This window comes from Chlamydotis macqueenii, chromosome 8 (assembly GCF_036417535.1).
Source record: "Chlamydotis macqueenii isolate bChlMac1 chromosome 8, bChlMac1.mat, whole genome shotgun sequence".
Lineage (NCBI taxonomy): Eukaryota > Metazoa > Chordata > Aves > Otidiformes > Otididae > Chlamydotis > Chlamydotis macqueenii.
Genome location: NC_141563.1, coordinates 7,009,385 through 7,028,875, shown reverse-complemented (window position 1 = coordinate 7,028,875; position 19,491 = coordinate 7,009,385). Strand labels below are relative to the sequence as shown.

Sequence of the window (19,491 nt, the reverse complement as noted above, 5' to 3'; positions counted from 1 at the left end):
GCTTTACAAGTCCACTACACCAACACTAAGGTTGGGTCTTCCCCGCGTATTCTCAGCGCAGAGGCAGGCAGGTCTTTCCCAGTGCAGCGGTTCAGCCGCTCCAACCAGTTCAGCTGCCGTACTGTGTTACCCATCGGTAACGGCTCAATGTTACGAGGTCTCTCTTGGCATTTTGGTGGGTCATCCCTTGCCATCGAGGTATCATAGCCCACAGGCCGGACCTCTCCCACACACAGGTCTTCGGACACGTTCAGTGGAGAACAGACTTGATATTTCTAGTTTAAAAGGTTAAAGAATAAAAGAAATGCCAGATTAATTCAAATAACTTTCTTGAATATACACATATTTTTAAAGAAATGCAGGTGTAGAACATTTAGAGGTAAACAGCTATAGAAGCAAACATGAAAAAACAGCTGAACTAATAATGACACTAATTAATTTTTTAATGACATTAATTTTTTTAATAAATACATCAAATTGCTAAGATTTTTTAGAACTTGAGGGGTTGAAAAGGCCATTATTCATGTTCAAGATTAAGGTATAACAGCAAGATCCTCTTACATCTCCGGGGTTGCTGTTTTACTGCAAATCTTTCAATATTTGAATTTTATTTAGAACACAAAATCCCAAAGAAGTTCATGCTTTTGTGAAAATCTCAGTATTCATTAAAAAAAAAAAAATAAAAAACCCCAAAGGATCATACAGCTTTGGGTGTTGAGAAGAGCTTGGGAAACTATCATCTCAACACGCTCAGAATGAGAGGAGGGATATCAGACGTGCAAATGAAAGAAAGCAAACAAGCAAGGTCATGATTTTTGGAGGTCTGGCTTGTGATACTGAATACTGATATTTTCTGTGATGGGTGCCTCTATATTTTCATCCTAAGATTCAAATTCTTTTTCAGATGCCAGTGACTGTCATTCAGAAACACGGGTAATGAGAAGTAGCAGTGTTAGGGCTTGAGGCAGAATTAAGATTTCTGAAAAGAGGGGAAAGACAGCAAAGGAGAGGAGGGGAAGGGGGAGCAAAGGGATTTGCGTCAGCTGAGGGATGAATGAAAGTGTACTCTTTAATGTGTTTGGCGAATACACGAGAGGTATTTCACCAAGGAAGCACACACAGGGAATGACAGATTTGCTTTATGGACCATAGTTCCTACTTCTGACCCTTAAAAAAAACAGGCTCTGACTGACCCTCCTCTGCAGGTGCTCTAATACAATTCCGACTCTGCCAGCAGCATCCTATCACAATTTTAATTACAAAGAGCCCATGTGTTTGTGAATTTGAAAATATCCTTGATGTTGTACGCTTATTTGGATTCTCTTGCTCCCAGAACATTTTATTTTTAAGAAACTAGATCCAATACTCAGTTTGTTCAGTGCATGTGACTACAGTGCGTTGGTGAAACTAAAAATAGGAAGAAAAATCGGCTTCAAACTGGCAATGATGAAATCCAGTTTCATTCTTTCATTGCAAATATTTTTCCTGGCCTGACAGCAAAACTTTCAGCCAAGTGGGCACTCTGCTTGCATTTTTATATCTTGAGTTAGTGATTCTCCCTAAAAATAAGGAAACTTTTGTTTGCAATTAAAAAAATCTTCAAAATTTCTACTTCAAGATCTACAAAGCCTGGTTCTAAGAACTATAGCCTACGAAAGCAACAAGAAATCTCCAGCAAGTCTTCTTTCTGTGTTACTTAGATTACTACTACCTGAAACAGCTCTCCAGCGGGTGAACAAAAAGCAGAGTTTGGTTGTTCATTTTACTTTGTGTTTCAAGAGTGCCCTGAGGCCCCATTAGACTCCGGAGCACATCCTGCTAGCGCTGTGTTCTGCCTGCGCTAGTGCAAGGTATACGTGTCCCGGCACCGACAGGCGACCAGCTCAGGCCGTACTTTGAAATTGTTTCTCGAACATTACCATCAGTCGCAGCTTTGGGACAGCACTTCCTTGCAAAGCACACCTTCTCCTCTTGTGCGCCTGAACATACACGAAGCTTGGAAGTGGCAGTGGATTTCACGTCCCAGAAGTACAGTTCTGCTGAGGGCAGCTACTGCTACGTGCTCTGATGTGCACCATTGTTGCTTTCATATCCTCTTCCAGCTGGTACCTCTCCATTCTCCTGGGTGCAAGGACAAGCACTGTGCACTGGAGGTTACGATTCACATTTAATGTCATTAAAAATACACTGATCAGCGTGTAAGAGACGTTCAATATTGAATCTCAATTCAATAAAACTCTCTCAGGCTTCCATAGCACAGACACATAGAATTTTGATTGAGTCTGCTCTACAGCAATTAGCTAATGTATTCATTAACTGCAAGGGTTAGTAATATGAACGTAGCAAATGATACTTAATTACAATAATTAATGCCTGGTGATTCATGAATAATGCATTCCATGGCTATTTACATATTCATACTTATGAGGCTATTAATGGGTAATTAGCATTTCACTAAAGCATGTGGACATCAGGAATGCAACAACTACACCATTTCCCCCCCAGTCTCACTGTGGCTTTACCTGTTTGTCTCTCTCTTGTATACCTCTGTCTTGCCATTACACACAGAAATATAAACATTTTTATTTTCAAGACCTGTAGAGCAATATAATGGCAAATACAGCCATGCACGATAGTTTTTGCACTGCATGAGTTCTGGGCCAGTACTCTCATCAGTTTGTGTCTTGAGGTTGCAAAACAATTTAGAAGAGTTTTAGGATATTATTTGGAAAGAAAAAAAAAATGTTTCACCTCCTGTTTCCAGCAGAAAACTTCTCAAGCAGTAGGAGATGGAGTGCAAGAGCAGCAGTAGCATTCTGCTGCTTCTAATGCAAAAAAAACCCCCAGAAACAAAAATCCCAAAGAAGAAATTTACACACTTGCAAGGAAAAGTATTTGGTGAAAGAACTCTGTTACCTTTGTCATGAGTACAGATTTGTTCTTGTCCTGAATTTACGCTCTTTCAACTGCAGATTATTAGGACACTTCCATACTTCAGAGTTTATTCATCTGTGAAACTAGGGTAACAATATTGTCAAGACCTTCAATCTGAACAACAATTCTGCCCTAGACAGCTGCTATCTATGCTCCCACACACAGATTTTGGCCTCTGTGAGAGCAGATAAGTTGCTAGCCTTCCCAAGCTTGGAGAAGACTTTGAGACCCACAGAAGGGCAAAAATACAACACAGAATTTTTTTTAAAAAATGTTTTTCATATTCAAATATAACTATTTTAAGGCTATATAATATTTTTTATTCTTAGCCTAAGCTTGAACATTCAATGTTAACAACACTAAGACAATAATATTCAGCCACCAGCCTCAGGAGTGTGGTAAAATAAAGAAGTAAAGCTAAGTCAACCAAAACTGAGAAGCGCTACCACCCCGACAAGCCACTCACCTACTGCTCCTCCACAGCACCAGCTGAGGAGCAGCGGGTGCCCCGGGTCACTGACAAGCTTATCCCAGCTGTCGTAACCAGCAGAGATGGAATGGAGGGTCTCCCATACACAGAGGTCAGCTCTGGTTCTCCTTGTACGGCGTGGCTGAACAACCTGTGACTCCAGCCAGCAAGACTGCGTCCCGACATTGGGGAGCATCAGACTGATGGCTTAAGAAGCGAGCACATTTGTATCTACTGTGACTTTCATCTTCAGTGCTCTTGCAGCCTGTTGAGAAAGACTAACACGTAGAGTAAAACATTTTCAAAATTAAACCATTTTTCTGGAATTCCCTGTCCTCCATAGCTGTCGTAGTTTAGCCCCACTCGGGACCAAGCTATGCAGCCCCTCGCTCACTCTCTCCACCCTCTGAGGGAATAGGGAGCGATAACATAAGAAAAAGCTCCAGATTTGAGATAAGGACAGCGAGAGATCCTTAAGGTTACCGTTACAGGCAAAACAGACTCAACTTGGGGAAAACTATTTCAATTTATTATTAATAAAACCAAAGTAGGACAATAAGAGAGAACAAAAACAAGTTCTCCCACCCCTCCCCTCTTCCCAGGCTTAACTTCATTTCAAATTCTCTCTACCTCTTTATCCCCCCGAGCGGCACAGGCAGAGAATGGGGGTTGTGGTCAGTCCATCACATGTTGCTTTACGTCACTCCTTCGTCGTCGGAGGAAGAACTCCTCACATTCCCCCCCTGCTCCGTTGTGGGGTCCCTCCCAGGGGCCACAGTCCTTCGTGAAACTGCTCCGGCGTGGGTCATTCTCTTCCATGGGGTGCAGTCCCTCCAGAACGGCTGCCGCAGCGGGGCCTCCATGGGCCACAGCCACCTTCAGGCACCCGCCTGCCCTGGTGTGGGGTCCTCCCCGGGCTGCAGGGGCACAGCCGGCCTCACCGTGGGCTGCACCACGGGCTGCAGGGGAATCTCTGCTGGGAGCTGCGTTACTGCTCCCCCTCCTTCTGCACTGCCCTTGGTGTCTGCAGCCGTTCCTCTCACCAGAAATCCTTCACAATCAGCTCAGGCAGACGCCTCTCAGGGTCTCTTCACATCTCATCTCCTCTCCACTTCTCTCAGCCGGGCCGGGCTGAGTCGGGCCCAGTCGCCGCCCGGCGGGAGGCCAGAGGGTGAGGCCTGCAAGGCGCACAAGGCTCTGTGCCTGCCCCTTTCTGCCCATGCTGCTGCTGCTTCACTTTTTTTTATTATTTTAATTTTTTTTTTATTTTTCCCCTTCTTAAATATGTTATTGCAGAGGCGTTATCATCATCACCAACTGGCTCGGCTCTGGCCAGCAGCAGGTCCACCCTAGGCCCGGCTGAGTCCCCTGGACAAAGGGGAAACTTCTAGAAGCTTCTTACAGAAACTGCCACTGTAGGCCCCCTCCCCCCCCCCAAGTATTTAACTCCACTGCATTTGAAGTCCTTGCCTCACAATAATGTAACCTCATTAAATCAGAGATATTTAAAACTACTCATTGCTCTAAAATCATACTGAAGCCAGCCGTAGTTGAGGACTGAACCCCTGCTCAGAACCCTCAGCAGCCACGGCCAGCCTAGCCAGCCCGTGACACGTTCCTGCTGGCTTTCCTTCCCAAGCGGGGAGCAAGCTGTGGGTCAGGAGAGTGATCGACGAGCAGAAACCGACTGTCACTGATCAGCTTTCTTGATGCTCCCAAGATCTAGAGAAGAAGCAGACTCCGGGAAGGAAATAAGCAGGTTGGTCTATACAACCTACGTTCGGTAAGGCTGCTGCTGGAAGCATAAAGGATATTCCCTGGTACTTCTGATATATTATCTGCAGTACCTTACCTTGAGAAAATCCTCATCACGTCAACTATTTGGAAAAAAGGACTGTAAAGCGCAGGTAAACTTATTACAGTCTGATGATAGGCTATTGAAATAATATTATTTCATTGACTGAAGTAAGTTTTTACTATTTTATTAGCCTAGCAGAGTCAGCCTAACAGAGCAGGAAAAAAAGCTGGAATTTATTTGCTTTCACATCATTCGCATGGTTGTAGATCACCCATCACGGCAGAATCGTTACCGTTGATGGTTGGAGCCAGAGAGAGCCCAGCTTTATTCCTGTGCCAGGTCAAATGTGGAGTAAAAAGAAACATCTTTAGATTTGTAAAATGAGCAGCTCTGCTCTGGAAGTCATTGGAAATGTCACAATGCCATTTTTACAGTTGTTTTTTTTCAGAGCAGAACAGCCCCTTAATATCCTTTGCTATTTTCTATTAGTCTGTATTCAAAACACAGGATTTAACTAAAACTTCTAAAAGGATATTGCAAGAAACACATTTAATGCGTGGCATAACATAAGGTACAAAAACATTAGGCTGCAAAGACAATGAGGTTATCTGATGTGTCTTTGCTGGGAAAGACAAGAAAGCTCCTCACAAGACCAGCATTACCGCACGCATCAGCGAAAAGCAGTTGAATATTTAATGTGCGTGGTAAATATAAGCGGCAAAGGGAGCCCAGATGACATACGACAGCATAACACTCTGCAGTATAGGAATCAGCTCAAGTACGGCATTCACATAAGACATTTAGCATTCAGACTAACAGATTTTGTCTTACACCAACCTTTATGTTGCAATGGCATTGTTTTCCTTTTTCTCACCCTCTGATGTTCTCCCTGCAGACTCATTCACATCGCATGGGCATTTCAGGCATTGCTCGCTTTATAACACATTCCTGCACTCCATGCCTGCATTGTTCCGATACTAAATTTTACATCTTCTTTTCTCATATGGTTCATGAGACGTAATGTTCTTTTCTCTTTTATCTGTTTTTTTTTTTCTGTCTTCAAATTATACAGCAGGCTTAGCACTGAGTGAGGCTGTTCTGAAAGCTGCTTTAAAACAATTAACTCATAAATATAAAAATAATACCCTACTTTTACTTTTCTTCTTCTTTTTTTTTTTTTTGGAAGAGCAGGAGCATTCTTATCATTACTTCTGTCTTCCAGTTATTTCTGTAGATAGAAAGTGTAACTCTGACCTCCTCCTAAGGACTATCCAAACACGAATTAACATTTTGGTAATTCTGGGATTTCTGGCTATTGCTATGATCTAATGCCAAAATTTTGCATGTTTCAATTTACTTTGCTTCTTAAAATACAATTGATGAGAAAATTATTTTGCTGTGAGTATTGAAAAGTCTTTTGTTTTGTATTTTTGTTTTTTTTATTTATCTGTTTTCCACTGAAAATGGAAGTGAAGCTACGTTCAGTGGTAAATTTTTTAAACTTTGTTTTTAAAAAAAAAACATGGATATTTATCTAGACAATAGCAAAACAGCAGTGATATCCCCACAGCAGGCATTAGTCACCTATGGGCTTCCACTTTGACACAGTAAGAGGCTTTTTATTTACGGGACAACTTGGCCGAACACTGACAGAAATGAGAACATAAATCTGTTTTAATTCCATAAATCCCAAATAGCTTAATTGAGTGATAGTTTTGAAAGAAAAGAAAATTCCAAACTCACTTTCTAACTGAATAATATAGTTTTGGCTTTCACTTGATTACTTATGAAAAGAAAAAGAAACTGGACAGAAATTAAGGAGTTTATGATGGAAAAGATAACTTACTCCTACTGAGTGTGTGGTGGCAGCAGTCTCTTGGGATTCCATGTCCTCTTCACTCAAATTGACAGAACTGAGGCACGGGTGTGAGGCTTCATATGGAATTTATTGCCAGATTAGGACCAAAGTGGCTTCGAAGGAAGCTCCTTCACCACCATTACAATTAGAAAGACCAAAAGTTACCCACACCTTATTTTCATTTTTATATATAAATATATATATAAAAGATGCCAGGTGAAGAGTAAATACGGAGGCTAGTGTTAATGCCTTGGAAACTAATCATATGCTTAAGATTACTATCAAAGGTCCATGCAATTATGAAGTTTCCAGATAAAATGAGGCTGGCAGGTTAATCTGCCTACGTATCTCTTGATGAACTCTGCTTGTAAAGTACGTTCTTGTGCAGAGTGTTTTTCAGTTATTGTTATGTAATTCCATTCCTAATAAAGTCTGAAAAAAAAAATTGCACGCTTTACTAGGCTTACAGAATACCTTTTCACTGAAAAGCAATAAAAAATTCATGTTCCCAAGGATCTGAAAAATATTTTGGTTTCAAAAGACCAGGAGCACTTATCTGCTTTGATACAGAGAGCCACTTCAATGAGAGGCAGAGCTTGTTACACAAATATCTGAGCTTTATACCAAACTGTGCAGCGGTAACACCCACATGCTGCATTCTTCTTATCCCCCAAAGAACAGGACCCCCTGTTCCCTCTTCTCCAAGCAGGAATTGTTTGTGGGTGAAATTCAAGGTGCAGTTGCTTTCCTGATCATCCTGTGACAAGACTTTTCCCTCCTCCACTGACTTTTTTTGCCAGTTATCCGGGAAAAGGATGCATGATCTGAACACAGTAAGCCAGGCTGACACCTGGGAGCTGCTAATCCTGAAACACACACACAAAAAAAGAAAAACAAAACACAAATCTGCTCACAATTAAGATTAATGAGGAAACAGAGAGTAGGAATTTAAAGGGTCTGGCAACATCACATTTTCTGTACCGCTAATTTCGGTTTGTATTCACAAACCTTCCCTATTTTATTGTTTCCTTTAATCCAACACAAAACTCAGTCAGGCCAAAAGAAACTACTTGGTTTCTATACATAGGAAAATGTGACACATCCTTCATGGCAGAACTAAACCCACAGTGTCTTCTGTCACTTTCTACAGGTTTAGAAGTTATTATCCCCATACAAACTTTTCCCCATCCTTCAGTATGTGAGATTGAACCTCAGTGGTTGCTGAGGCTCTCTCTGGAGAAGCCAGAGGAGAGATGTGTCTCAAAGGAAACCTCAGTGCTGTCTGTGTTGCCTATCATTCCTGGAAGCCACAAAAAAAAAAAAAAGTGGTTTTGGAAGAGATCCTGGAGGCATGAAGTGATACTGAAGGAAATGAAATGACTTAAGTAGGAAAGCTGTGAGTAAAACGGTTTTGTAAAAATCGTACAGATGGGGACAGTACCAAACAACTGGGCTGTAGCTCTGTACGAATGACTTCGTTATTCATGCTTGTGGCACATCTGTAAGGTACCGAAGTTTCATTACCTTGTACTTTACTACTGAAAAGAGAGACAGAGCACAATCTACCCCAGGATATTTTAACCACAACACTTAAAAAAATAAAGCATTCTTGGTACAACCTGCTGCTAACCAATAGTCTCCGAAACAGTGAAGTTCTCTAGCTGGAGTTTGCATGGAAGCGATATTTCCCTTCGGTGCTCAGCTCTCCTTTCTCCCCTGGAGAAGCACTCAGGCCTCATGCACAGACCCGTAGGAGCATAACTGGCCTGGACCCAGAACTCCAAAACAACATATTTCACCTTGAGAAAGCTTTGAGTCGACAATTCCTAGCTTGTAATCACTTTTTTAAGCCTCTCCCAAAATCACTGACGAGAGAGGAAGTGGAAGTATTCTTCCAGAAGAAGACGCTAATGTACGACACTTCTGCCAAAATTATATAGAACTTGCTTGATTTCTTGGTTACCTTACCGATCTTGAAATAAGTATAAGATGGGGAGTATTTTAAGGAAGCACGCAAGTATCAATTAGAAGAGTTATTGGGAGCCATAAATAAGCATATTGCAAATCACTGATTAACTTATTAGTTGAATTAAGTATCTTATTTGTGTTATTTAAAGTAAAGATAGCCAACAAGCAAAGCTTCAGGTCTGTGGGACTTCAGACCTGCATGTTCAACAGGGGACAACTCTGGTACCTGAGAAAGGCGGAATCAACAGCGGGGTCATATCAGAAACAGCCTACACCTGCAGATAAAGGCAGATTTTGACTTGACTCCGCGCACTGCAGAAAATGCTACTTTCAGCCTGTATTGAGGAGCGCCCAGATCTACATTAATCATCCAGCTAGAAACAGGGTTGAGTTGCCCTCATAGTCAATACGTCTTGCCTTGGAGAACCAGAGATGAATTCAGAGACCTGAGCTAGCAGATTTTTTTCCTATCTCTAAGAAGTATGATCTTCAAGAGAAGCTTTGGAAAGTGTAGGAAATCTTCTTTAAAAAAAAGACATTGACAAGGCTGCCACTGCCTCCTAGCATGTTAGAGTAAATCTCCCTAATCTGAAGTACAATGTATTTTCTGTTAGTTATCTTTAGGTGGCAGTAAGGTAAAAGCGTGGAGTAGAAAGTTAGGAGAAATCTCTAACGCCTTTTTGGAGACCTTTTTCTCAGGTACTATGCCGGTATAACATAGAAAGAGACTTCATTAACTGTTTGCATATTCAACAGAGATGCAAAAAGCAACGATTAGAGTTGGCTTCATCCAGATCACATTGAGATGCAAACCTTTTGAATGGAAGCAACATTAATGCAATGACTAGATAGTGTATTAGGTATGCAGTACTTGATCCAAGAATCCCTGAGGACAGAGGTAAGGTTCACAGGTAGACACACACTCATACGCTCCTATCAATGAGATGGAAGTAAAAAAAAACCCACAAGAAAAAATAACTCGATGCACGAATCAAAGATCTAAACCAAGATTAAAACAGGGTTTTAAGGTTTTCCGTTTACACTTTTCATGTATGCGACTCTTCCAAAGTCTTTCCTGAAGCTAAAATGTAATGATGTTTGTTGTCTCTAATCAACTTTCTACTAGAAAAAAAAGCCAGGATAAAAATATACTCAAAATTTTTGTCAAGGAATATAATTAGCTGAGTAACGCGACAGTGTCATGTAGCGTGCTAAGGCAAGTACGATGCAGCCAATAAAGGTCTACCCTACAGCACTGATATTTACAGTTGGAAGCAGGAGATGGCTGCAATCGAAGTGCTGCACCCAACAAAGGCTAGCTGTTGACTTGATACCTTGCTGTCTGACAGTGTGAAGCAGTCAAATCGCTACTTACTTCATCGCCACTTGACAGCGCAATATTAATGCTAGGTAGCAACACATGGCTGTTTTGCAGGAGCTTAGCACCAAACAGGGAGAAGAATCTCACGGAACAGTTTTGAGATTGTAGGCTTAGCTGATTAGCAGAGAAGTAGGGATGGGAAGGGCCTGGCAATTATGAAATAAAACAGGAATCTTAACTCTGGTCTCAAAGATCTGGTTACAGAAATAAAAGAACACCTACCCCTAGCATCACTAACGAAGGAAGAGATCTTCAACCTCAGCTGTTGTGTGCTGGGATGTGGAGTTTTGAGCAACCAGTTCTATGCTCACAATTCAGATTGTGTGACTCCGTTCAAGTTAAGCAAAATTGGTAACGCAGAACGCAGGTGCATCGTGCCTGGCGAAAACAGTGTGCATGGAAACATATTAGTGAGGAGAAACAACGTGCACATATTAACTTAGACGGGCTTTGTGCTTCCAGATTACATCTCTCTCAGCACAATTTCTCTTTTTTTTCCCCTAAGATAGAAAAAACCAGAATCTACAATGAGAGTGGGAGAGAGAGAGGAAAAAAAAAAAAAGTCAAAATGCAGAAAAATCGGAAGTTTGCATTAGAAATGGTTTAGTTTCACCCTTGATGTAGCTGTTGATACTCTACATTATCATTTCATGCCCCATTTTCTTACCCATACCCCCCATTCTTACCTGTCTTGAATGTTATAGCATCATCCTTCACATGCTGGTCTGCTCAACTCCTATGCAATCAATGAAGAAAGTAGTTTTGAAATGCATTCTTCTTTCTCCTCATTTTAACTATTTCACTCTGTCTACTGAACCTCCCTTTACCTCTTTTCCTCGGGATTCGTCCTTGCCCTTATCTTCAGTGCTGTAGCACCTTTTCCTGTTCAGGAGTCATTTCTTCTGTTGCAGCTACAGGGATGCAATAAACTCAACCCGGCTATATGCAGGGCAATGACAGAAAGTTCCCGTTTTCAGTGATAATCTTGTGATTTTAAATATCCATTTCTTCCTGCAAGATGCTTGCCTGATAAGGCTTTTATCCACCACCACGATTTATTCGTATAGAATCTGCTGTCTCAAAGCTCGGATGCAGTTATCCCCGGCGGAGAAACACCACCTGATGCACTGCGCTGTTATCCATGTACAAAAATAATTCTGGATGATACCCCAAAGAATTTCCCAAACTGGAAAGGCATGACACACTCCAGAGACTGACACCCTTACTAAAACATTTGTCTAGTCTGCGATTTAGCAGCTACGGGACAAACTCCTCCTCAGCACGGCTTGCCTGGATTTGCACCAGCTATAGATTTTCCCTCTTATCCTTTCAGATTGCAGCAGATGGTGAAGTTCCTACACCAGAGGCTGTCGATAGAATTTTAAAAGGCATCTCATAACAACACATTGGAGCTGCACATTTAATCTGTGCTGCACCAACCAAGATGATCTTAAAAAGAGCTGGAGCGCGCTTGCAAAATTAGCACTGGCAGTTGCCGCAGAAATGCTATCAAGAAGGCTTCTCAAAGCCCGCAGCTTAATGAGAGCTTACCTCCCAAACTGCCAGCCAAATCACTTCTCTGTGTGTAACCAACACTCTGCCGTCTAAGAGGAAAGGCATTTGATACTCCATCCTGTGAGATCCAGGGAAATATCTGCTGGCGATTTTAAGGAGATACTTATGTACTTCTGGCTTTGTTTGAGGTCACGTAAAGTACCATGGCCAAAACCAGAAATATTATTTCTTCTGCCTAAGATAGACCATTGCAGTCCAGCCATGAAAATACCATTATTTTCATGGCTGGACCACTTCCATTTAACAGTGTGCGGGGAGGAGGAGGAGGTCTGGCAGATCAAGATTAATGTGAATAATACTCTTGTTTAACCAAAGTCTGCTTTACAATTTAGCTGCAACAGTTTAGAGAGCTCCATCTCCAACCTCCAATTTCCTGCTCCACTGTAATTAGAACAAACTTCCTCGTTAACTTCTGTGGTGTCACAACAGAGCGACTTCACCTGTCAGGAGCAAGGCCTTCAGAAGTTCTTAATGAGGAACTTCCCTTGCAAGCCCAGCTAAATCCTAGATTTCAATCATCTCTGTCTTCTTCATTTTCTCACAGGGCACCAGAGATTTAATTCTTCCTTGAGAGTAAAGATTGCATTTTTCTGGTCTGTAACTGATCAAGTCAGATGATCAATTTATCATTATAGCTGCTAATATTAATTGTCTCTACATTTGTGCTTTGATTTCAAGAGATATTTTCCAAGAATGAATTCATTCACATTTCAACTAAGACAAACTATTCAAACTACATTTTATAAAATAACCATATACTAGATGGAGGTGGTAGTAAATGCTATTTCTATTTCTTCAGACACATGTGAAGAAAATATTCAGATAATAATATCCACCAGAAAATAGAGAAATAAAAAAAAAATTAAAAAAAAATAAAAGCTTACTTACAACCATTCTTCAAGGTGAGCTGCCTGGATCTGTATTATACTGTGGCTCTTCCGCACACAGCACAAGTAGTCACCTAAGTTTTGTCTTCAGCAGTGTCCACAGAGGTATGTACAGGACTCAGCATCTCTCGTTCAGGCCCTCCAGCAATGGGATTGTCGTCTCCTGCAGATATCAGGGAAAAAGCTCGGAGGCTGAGGGCAGGAACAGCAACGGCAATGATGAAAATTCAAGATTCTCTACAACTCTATATGTAGTACAGATAGATTTTTAGAGGACTACAGAGATAGGTGAGGGATGACAGGAGAGCATCCTCCCAGTGGACCTGGTGTCAGAGGAAGAGGTTCCTAAGATGTGAAGAAAACAAAGTAGTCATGCTTACCTTGGGGTGTTAGCCAGCAGACAGAAGGCAAAGCCACCCATGACCTGCACCAGAGCCAATGTGCGGCAACCAACTGGAGCTACGGGCTGGCCGGCTGCAGTGGGAAGCGGTCATATCTTTAGGCCATGGAGATCTTCGTCAACTATTCAAGGCTCTGAATCTTGCCTTCCTACAAACCTGTCTTGTTCTTATTCATTACGGAAGCAAAACTAGAGAGAAACCCTGCAGCAGTCTTTCCAGGTCCTTTTTTTTTTTTTCTCTTGCTTTCTGCTTCTCAGTTTCAGAGAATTCAAACACTTCTCTTATGAGATAATCGTGATGCTTCTTAGGCACCAGATTTAACGTTCAGCAAATACTGCGCCTTTCAGGAATGACTTCCCTCACACACGGAGACAAGACACAGGCCATGCAATGTGACTGCCATGGAAAAAGCCCCCAACGGAAGAGTTGTAAGGTACGCAAAAGGAAAAGGAGTTGGTGGCCTCACTGGTGGAAAATCAGCTAGGGTGCACCGCAGACACGAAGTGCTGCCTCAGGCATTCCTTTCTAAAGGAATAAATTAAACAAGTACCTGAATGATAACTGTGTGTAGGCACCCTCAACATAGATGAGCACTCACACGGACAACAGCATCAAGCAGGAAACCAGGATAAAGCATAAAGAGAATAAAGCAGATGAAGGAAATAGGTGATGCACATAGAATCTTAAAATTTTTTGCCGTTTCCAGTGGCCTGTGCAGTGTTTGGCTCAGCTGGACAAGAATCCGCTCTCTTTAAATGAGTCCAAAATGGATTATTTGTTCAACTCAGCAGCCCAACATCTAGGTCAACACAGCTCTTGGGACCTGGGGGCTGGTGTTTAGCACAAGCAGAGCAGCTACTTTTTACAGATGATGCGAGGGAGAGCAATAGGTGCTTGCTTTTGAAGGTGAAAAAAAGAAGAATCACAGAAAAAGAGACTTCATGTGTCGCTCATTTAAGGTACAAAGTCAATCTAAAGATTTACGTCCACTTTGCTGCGGTTGAAAATAAACTGTAGTCCCACAAGCTACGATTATCAGTGCATCTCATTTGAGCAGATTTGTGTATACTGCCTGGATTTCTTTTTGAACTAGTGGGATTCTTACTTGAATTCAGCCTTTAACAGAAAAAAATGCCGATAAGATGGTTGTAAATCCTCAATGAAACATCTATGGGCTTTTTAATCAAGTTAATGGCTTTTCTTCCGCTGCTCAGTATTATCCCTATATGTCCCCAAACCCTTCAACGTAATTCTGACATGGATTAAGACCACTCAAGCCAATCGTTCCTCATTACTATAGCAAATGGTTTTGATTTGAGGGCAGTAAATCTGGATGGCGTGGATCAGATGTTCTTACTGTGAATGAAGTGATAACCTTGCGAGCTGTGTCAGGACTCAGGAGCCGATACTTTGCCAGGGAAAGCTCCAGTGCACACCAGCAGCTGCAGAATTCCCAGAAAGCCCCGCACGTGGCAGAGACGGGATTTCTCCAGGGTTTCCTTGTGTTGATGTCTCTGTCTTGCGAAGCATCCAGAGTCAGGCACGTTTCTATGCGAGTGCTCTTCCTCACACAAGAGGAAGAGGCCCTGTGTATTTTGCCGGCTGCCTTGCGCTATTCCACTTGCGGAATCTCTATTTGAGATTCGGCACACACGGAACCGTTCATATCCAGCAAGTCCCTAATGTTCCCCTCTTATAAAATAACTGTTTGGAAGATGGCTTGTTTAAAGATAAGCATTCATGTGCTGGATTAATAAATGCTACCGAGCTTTGACTTGGGAACAGGGCTCTCCTTACCCAAACTGTTCATCTACAAAGCAAACCACGGAACCAGGGCGGAACAATCAATCAATTTCAATAACCAAATGAAAAGCAAAAACCAGCTGACATCCAAACAGAACGTCCTGCATAAAATACCTCAGCGAGAAGCAGATTGGCCTTTTACCATGAGCAGACTTCATTGTGTTGGTGCTACTGTGGCGCATGCCATCATCTTGCCATCAGCATCCGTTACCACTGAGGATGCAGCTTCTACTGACAGCTCCTGCACAACAGGGGCAGAGGAACTCTCACAACTGCTCTGTCACTGGCTATCATAAGATAATTCAGGTTAGAAGAGCCCTTGGGAGGTCTCCCAGTCCTATTTTTTTTTGTTCAAAATGTAACGAGAATCCCTCAGGTATCGCCCGGTCAGTAAATTAACCCTCCTCCAGTTACCCAACATATATTTAGTTATCCATAAATGGCGCTGAAGTTACATTCAGAAATATCTGTGATCAGATATTTATTAGGAAGGATTATTCCTGAAAGGCTATCACAGTGTATGAGGGTCTCATAGGCTTCCCTGACAGCAAAGGTCTTCAGCAAAAAATTTCAGTCACTTGTTTCTCTTCACAAATTTCCAGCTGTCCAGTGGCTTCTTCTCTTTGTGCTGAGACAAAATGAAGTTTGCCTTGCTTCTTCCTTCCCCTTCCAGAGCTTTCCCCTTGTGCTTTTGAAGCTCTAGGCCACAGAACACCTCGTGCGAGGGCCTCTGCCACAGCTTTGTGATAAAAACACCAAAAAACTGTCTGTCCACAGCAAGTGGCCATCTCCCAAGTGCTCAATTCAATAACCAGATCTTAATGAAGCTGAAGCCAGCGCCTTAGGATGCCCGCAGCCACGGGTGATCGGCTGCGTGGCTGTGAACGCCGAGATGAGCAGCTACACGCCTGAGCAGTCCCACGGCGGTCAGGGCTCTGCTCTTTGGAACATCGCCGAGATTCATAGCCTAGATCCTTCTACGGTGGAAGCAACAGGCAAGGGCTTCCAGAAGAGCCCGAAGCCGTGATATGAGACCTTTACATTCAAACTGCTTTTTCAGAGTCCCCTCCCTACCATTCTGCAAAATACACAGTAGGGTCAGTAACAGAAAATCTCTTTTTCTGCTGTTTCAGCAGCATAATGTTTCTAAAAATGCTGCCCAGTCCTTTTTCTTTTCGGGATAACCAGTTACAATTATTTCAGTCTATCATCAATACCGTGATGAACAGAATTTTCCAGACTTTTTTTTTTTTCCCCGCCAGATCAGACAGTTGATTTTCCAACTTAATTTAACTGTTCAGCCATTAATTACTAAAGCAGCAGTTGATTTTGATGGGACTAGACTGCAGAGCCTTCTGGCAGCTCTTGTGATCAGTTCAGTGCTCTTGCTAAGGGGGCCAGCCTACTGTAAACTGGGGCAGTGATCTGTGGGCTGGTAAACCAGGGGACAGCACTTGAATGGTAGGCTTTTTCTGATCAATAGAACTCACCCCAAAAGATGGCATAAAGGCCATTTTTTTTTCTTACTTAGAAATCAGAAGTAGCATAAGCACAGAAAAAAAGTTAGCTTATGTATCTGATCATGGTAAAAATCCCATCTCTCTGGATTTTAATCAGTGGGCTAACTTTTTTAACACATAGGCTTAAAAGGAAATATGTTGTCCAACACCAATACAAGCAATCTGGGCAATTTTCAGTAGTTTTTTTCAAATTCAAGTCACTGGTTGGGCAAACCAAATCCAAAGAATGAATAATAGTTATTAAACACAAACAAGAAACAGCAACAAATTGTGTAGTGGATTGCTATGATGTGTTATGGGTAATATTTCTGTAATAAGTAGCTATTGCAGAATGAAAAAACGTCCTGTTACGACGATTTTCACTTGAGAGTGAGGTTTAAATATGTGACTGCATTTTAACAATTTACAGGGTTTTTTTTCTCCCCAACTCCTTTGCATAAAACTTATATTTAAGAAATAAAATGGATTTGAAGGCTATCACAAATTAAAATGCCTCCGTAGATACAGACATACTTACCCCAGGAATTGAAAGAACATGGACTGGAAAGTAGAAGAATAAGTTCAGAAATTTCACATGCCAGAGACCAGGCAATGCCATCCATTTGCCTACAGTAGACAGTTTCTTTCACAAACATCCTGTTCAAACCCAAGATCAGATTTAACTCAGATGATCTTGGTCCTCAGTTTCCCACAGCAGACAATGAAAACAAGAGACAGCTTCTGAGAATCCAAATTCCATTAAAAATTTGCAGTCTCTCTGGAAATTTCATCTCAGGATGAAATGACCTTCCCAATCCAATACAATTTAACAGACCAACACATTTCATGCCACCTTGTTTTAGGCTTGGAGGCATATGGTCTGTCGCCTGCACTAGATTCTTTCTATTGGGAAAAATGTTTTAAAAATCACAGGAACCATATATTTAGCCATCAAGGACAGAGGAAAAGAATATCCTAGCTGGTCATGCATCCCCTAGAGAGGATCCCTGAGCCAAACTCGCTTTTATTATTATAGAAGGACCTTTTACATCAGAGTGGAGGTGGAGAGAAAAGAGAGGGAGGATTGTTTCCATGTTTTTCCTCTGGCATCATCATTCTGCAAAGGCATCTGAGCAGCCCAGGTCCAAGCAATGTACACAGGGCACTGCCACAGCGATAACATCTGCTTGCAGCACATCCACCGCTGAACGTAAAATCACTGTCATTCCCAGGACTGTAATTGTGCTTCCTTAGAAACGATGGGTACGCAGCTCACTAACATATCCCGTAACATGCAGTAGCTAACTGGGAAATGGGCTCTGACCTGCTGGTTTCCGTTTCTAAAGATTTGGGGATTGGAAAGTTCAGCCTCAAGCACTCATACATCTCTGGCAGTTCAGCTGTCGCTCGTAATACACATCAAAAGATGACGGACGGCAGACTCTGCCCAGCAGTTCAGTTCCTGCCGGGGTCATTCTGTCCGCAGCGACCACTGCTCCACACTGACCACACCACTTCACTGGCTTACCTCACCATAACCCTTTTTTACACAGAAAAGCACATATGCTTTTTTTTTATGCACATATAGATGTGCATAAAACACTCAACAACCAACTACAACATTTCTCTGGTCTAAAGCTTTTCAACTGCCAGATTTGTTTATGTGCACTGTGCCTTCTGACATTATCACATTTCCCACTGCCACATGAAAACAGAAAAAAAAAAAAAAAAAAATCAGAGCATCCTTACATTCCTCCTCTACTGCACCACTTATGTTTCTGTAAATGAAGCTATATAGCCTATATGTAGAAGAAGAGCTTGATGAATATTTTAAAACATATTTGTGAAAATATACTGATTAGTTTCTCACCGAATAGATTTTGATTGCACTCACGTGCAGCCTCTATCCACTTATTTCCTGCAAACATGACGGCAGAAAAGTTTACTGGCAGGAGTATCTATAGAAATACTTACAGTAAGCAAGTTTTTTATACCTAAGAGCAAGTATTCACATAAACTTGACTCTTCCAGCAAGAGAAACAGAAATGTGACTGAGTATATATCCAGACAAAATAGCTCAGTGTTTAACTTGCAGTAGCGAAGACTAGCAATAACGTGTTCAAATCAAACTAAGGATGATGAATTCTTATTAAAGCAATTAACAAATAATTGTGGAATTATTACTGCAGTCCACAGACATATTAACTCACGGGTTGTTTTCAAGCACAAAGGAAGCTGTCAGATGAAATGGGTCATTGCATGAAACTCATCCAGCTCTGCCTTGTGTATTAAATATTCAGCACCGTGCATGTAATTTCCTCAAGAGTTGGAAAAAACCAAAATCTGGAGGGCCTAACATCCTTCTCTACCAATAAACGGTGCTTCAGCAGTAGCAAAGAACTACTGATAGAATGCTTCTTGTTTTCCTTCCACGGTAGCTCAAGTGTGTCTCAGTCTTCTCTTGACATAACTTATATTGCGATTATTTCAATCCTTCCAGTTGGCAACTGACTTGATCTCGAACGTATTCGCCTCCATTGGCTCAGTAACGCTGGCCTTGTTATTGATCCTCTCCTTGGCAGTTGTGGTTTCAGTCGTCGCTGCCAATAAACGGGCGACTCAAGGGACCTACAGCCCCAGCCGGCAGGAGAAGGAAGGATCCCGGGTAGAGATGTGGAACATGGTGCAGCCACCGCCGATGGAAAGACTGATTTAGAAGAAAGTGCTCCTCCACCCTCGAAGACGGCTGGAAGGGGACAGTGTACATATGTTAGATATGTTCATTTTCATTCTGATACCAGCAATACGCACTGTAAAGATTACAATGACTTTGGGCTTTCAATATTTTCAGTATTTTTTTTTTCTTTTATGATCAATAGCATTAAAATTCTCTTCGCATTTTTAAGTGAACCAATGCC

At 41.9% G+C, this 19,491-nt stretch overlaps 1 protein-coding gene across 1 annotated transcript in view; it reads left to right on the top strand.

The window, feature by feature from the left end:
- Window positions 1-19,289, top strand: part of CRB1 (crumbs cell polarity complex component 1) — a 93,340-nt gene extending 74,051 nt beyond the window's left edge. Inside the window, exon 12 of the mRNA XM_086753303.1 lies at window positions 19,074-19,289. Within this exon, the coding sequence (XP_086609429.1) occupies window positions 19,074-19,289 (216 nt within the window). The remainder of the gene's footprint in view (window positions 1-19,073) is intronic.
- The last annotated feature ends 202 nt before the right edge of the window (window positions 19,290-19,491 follow it).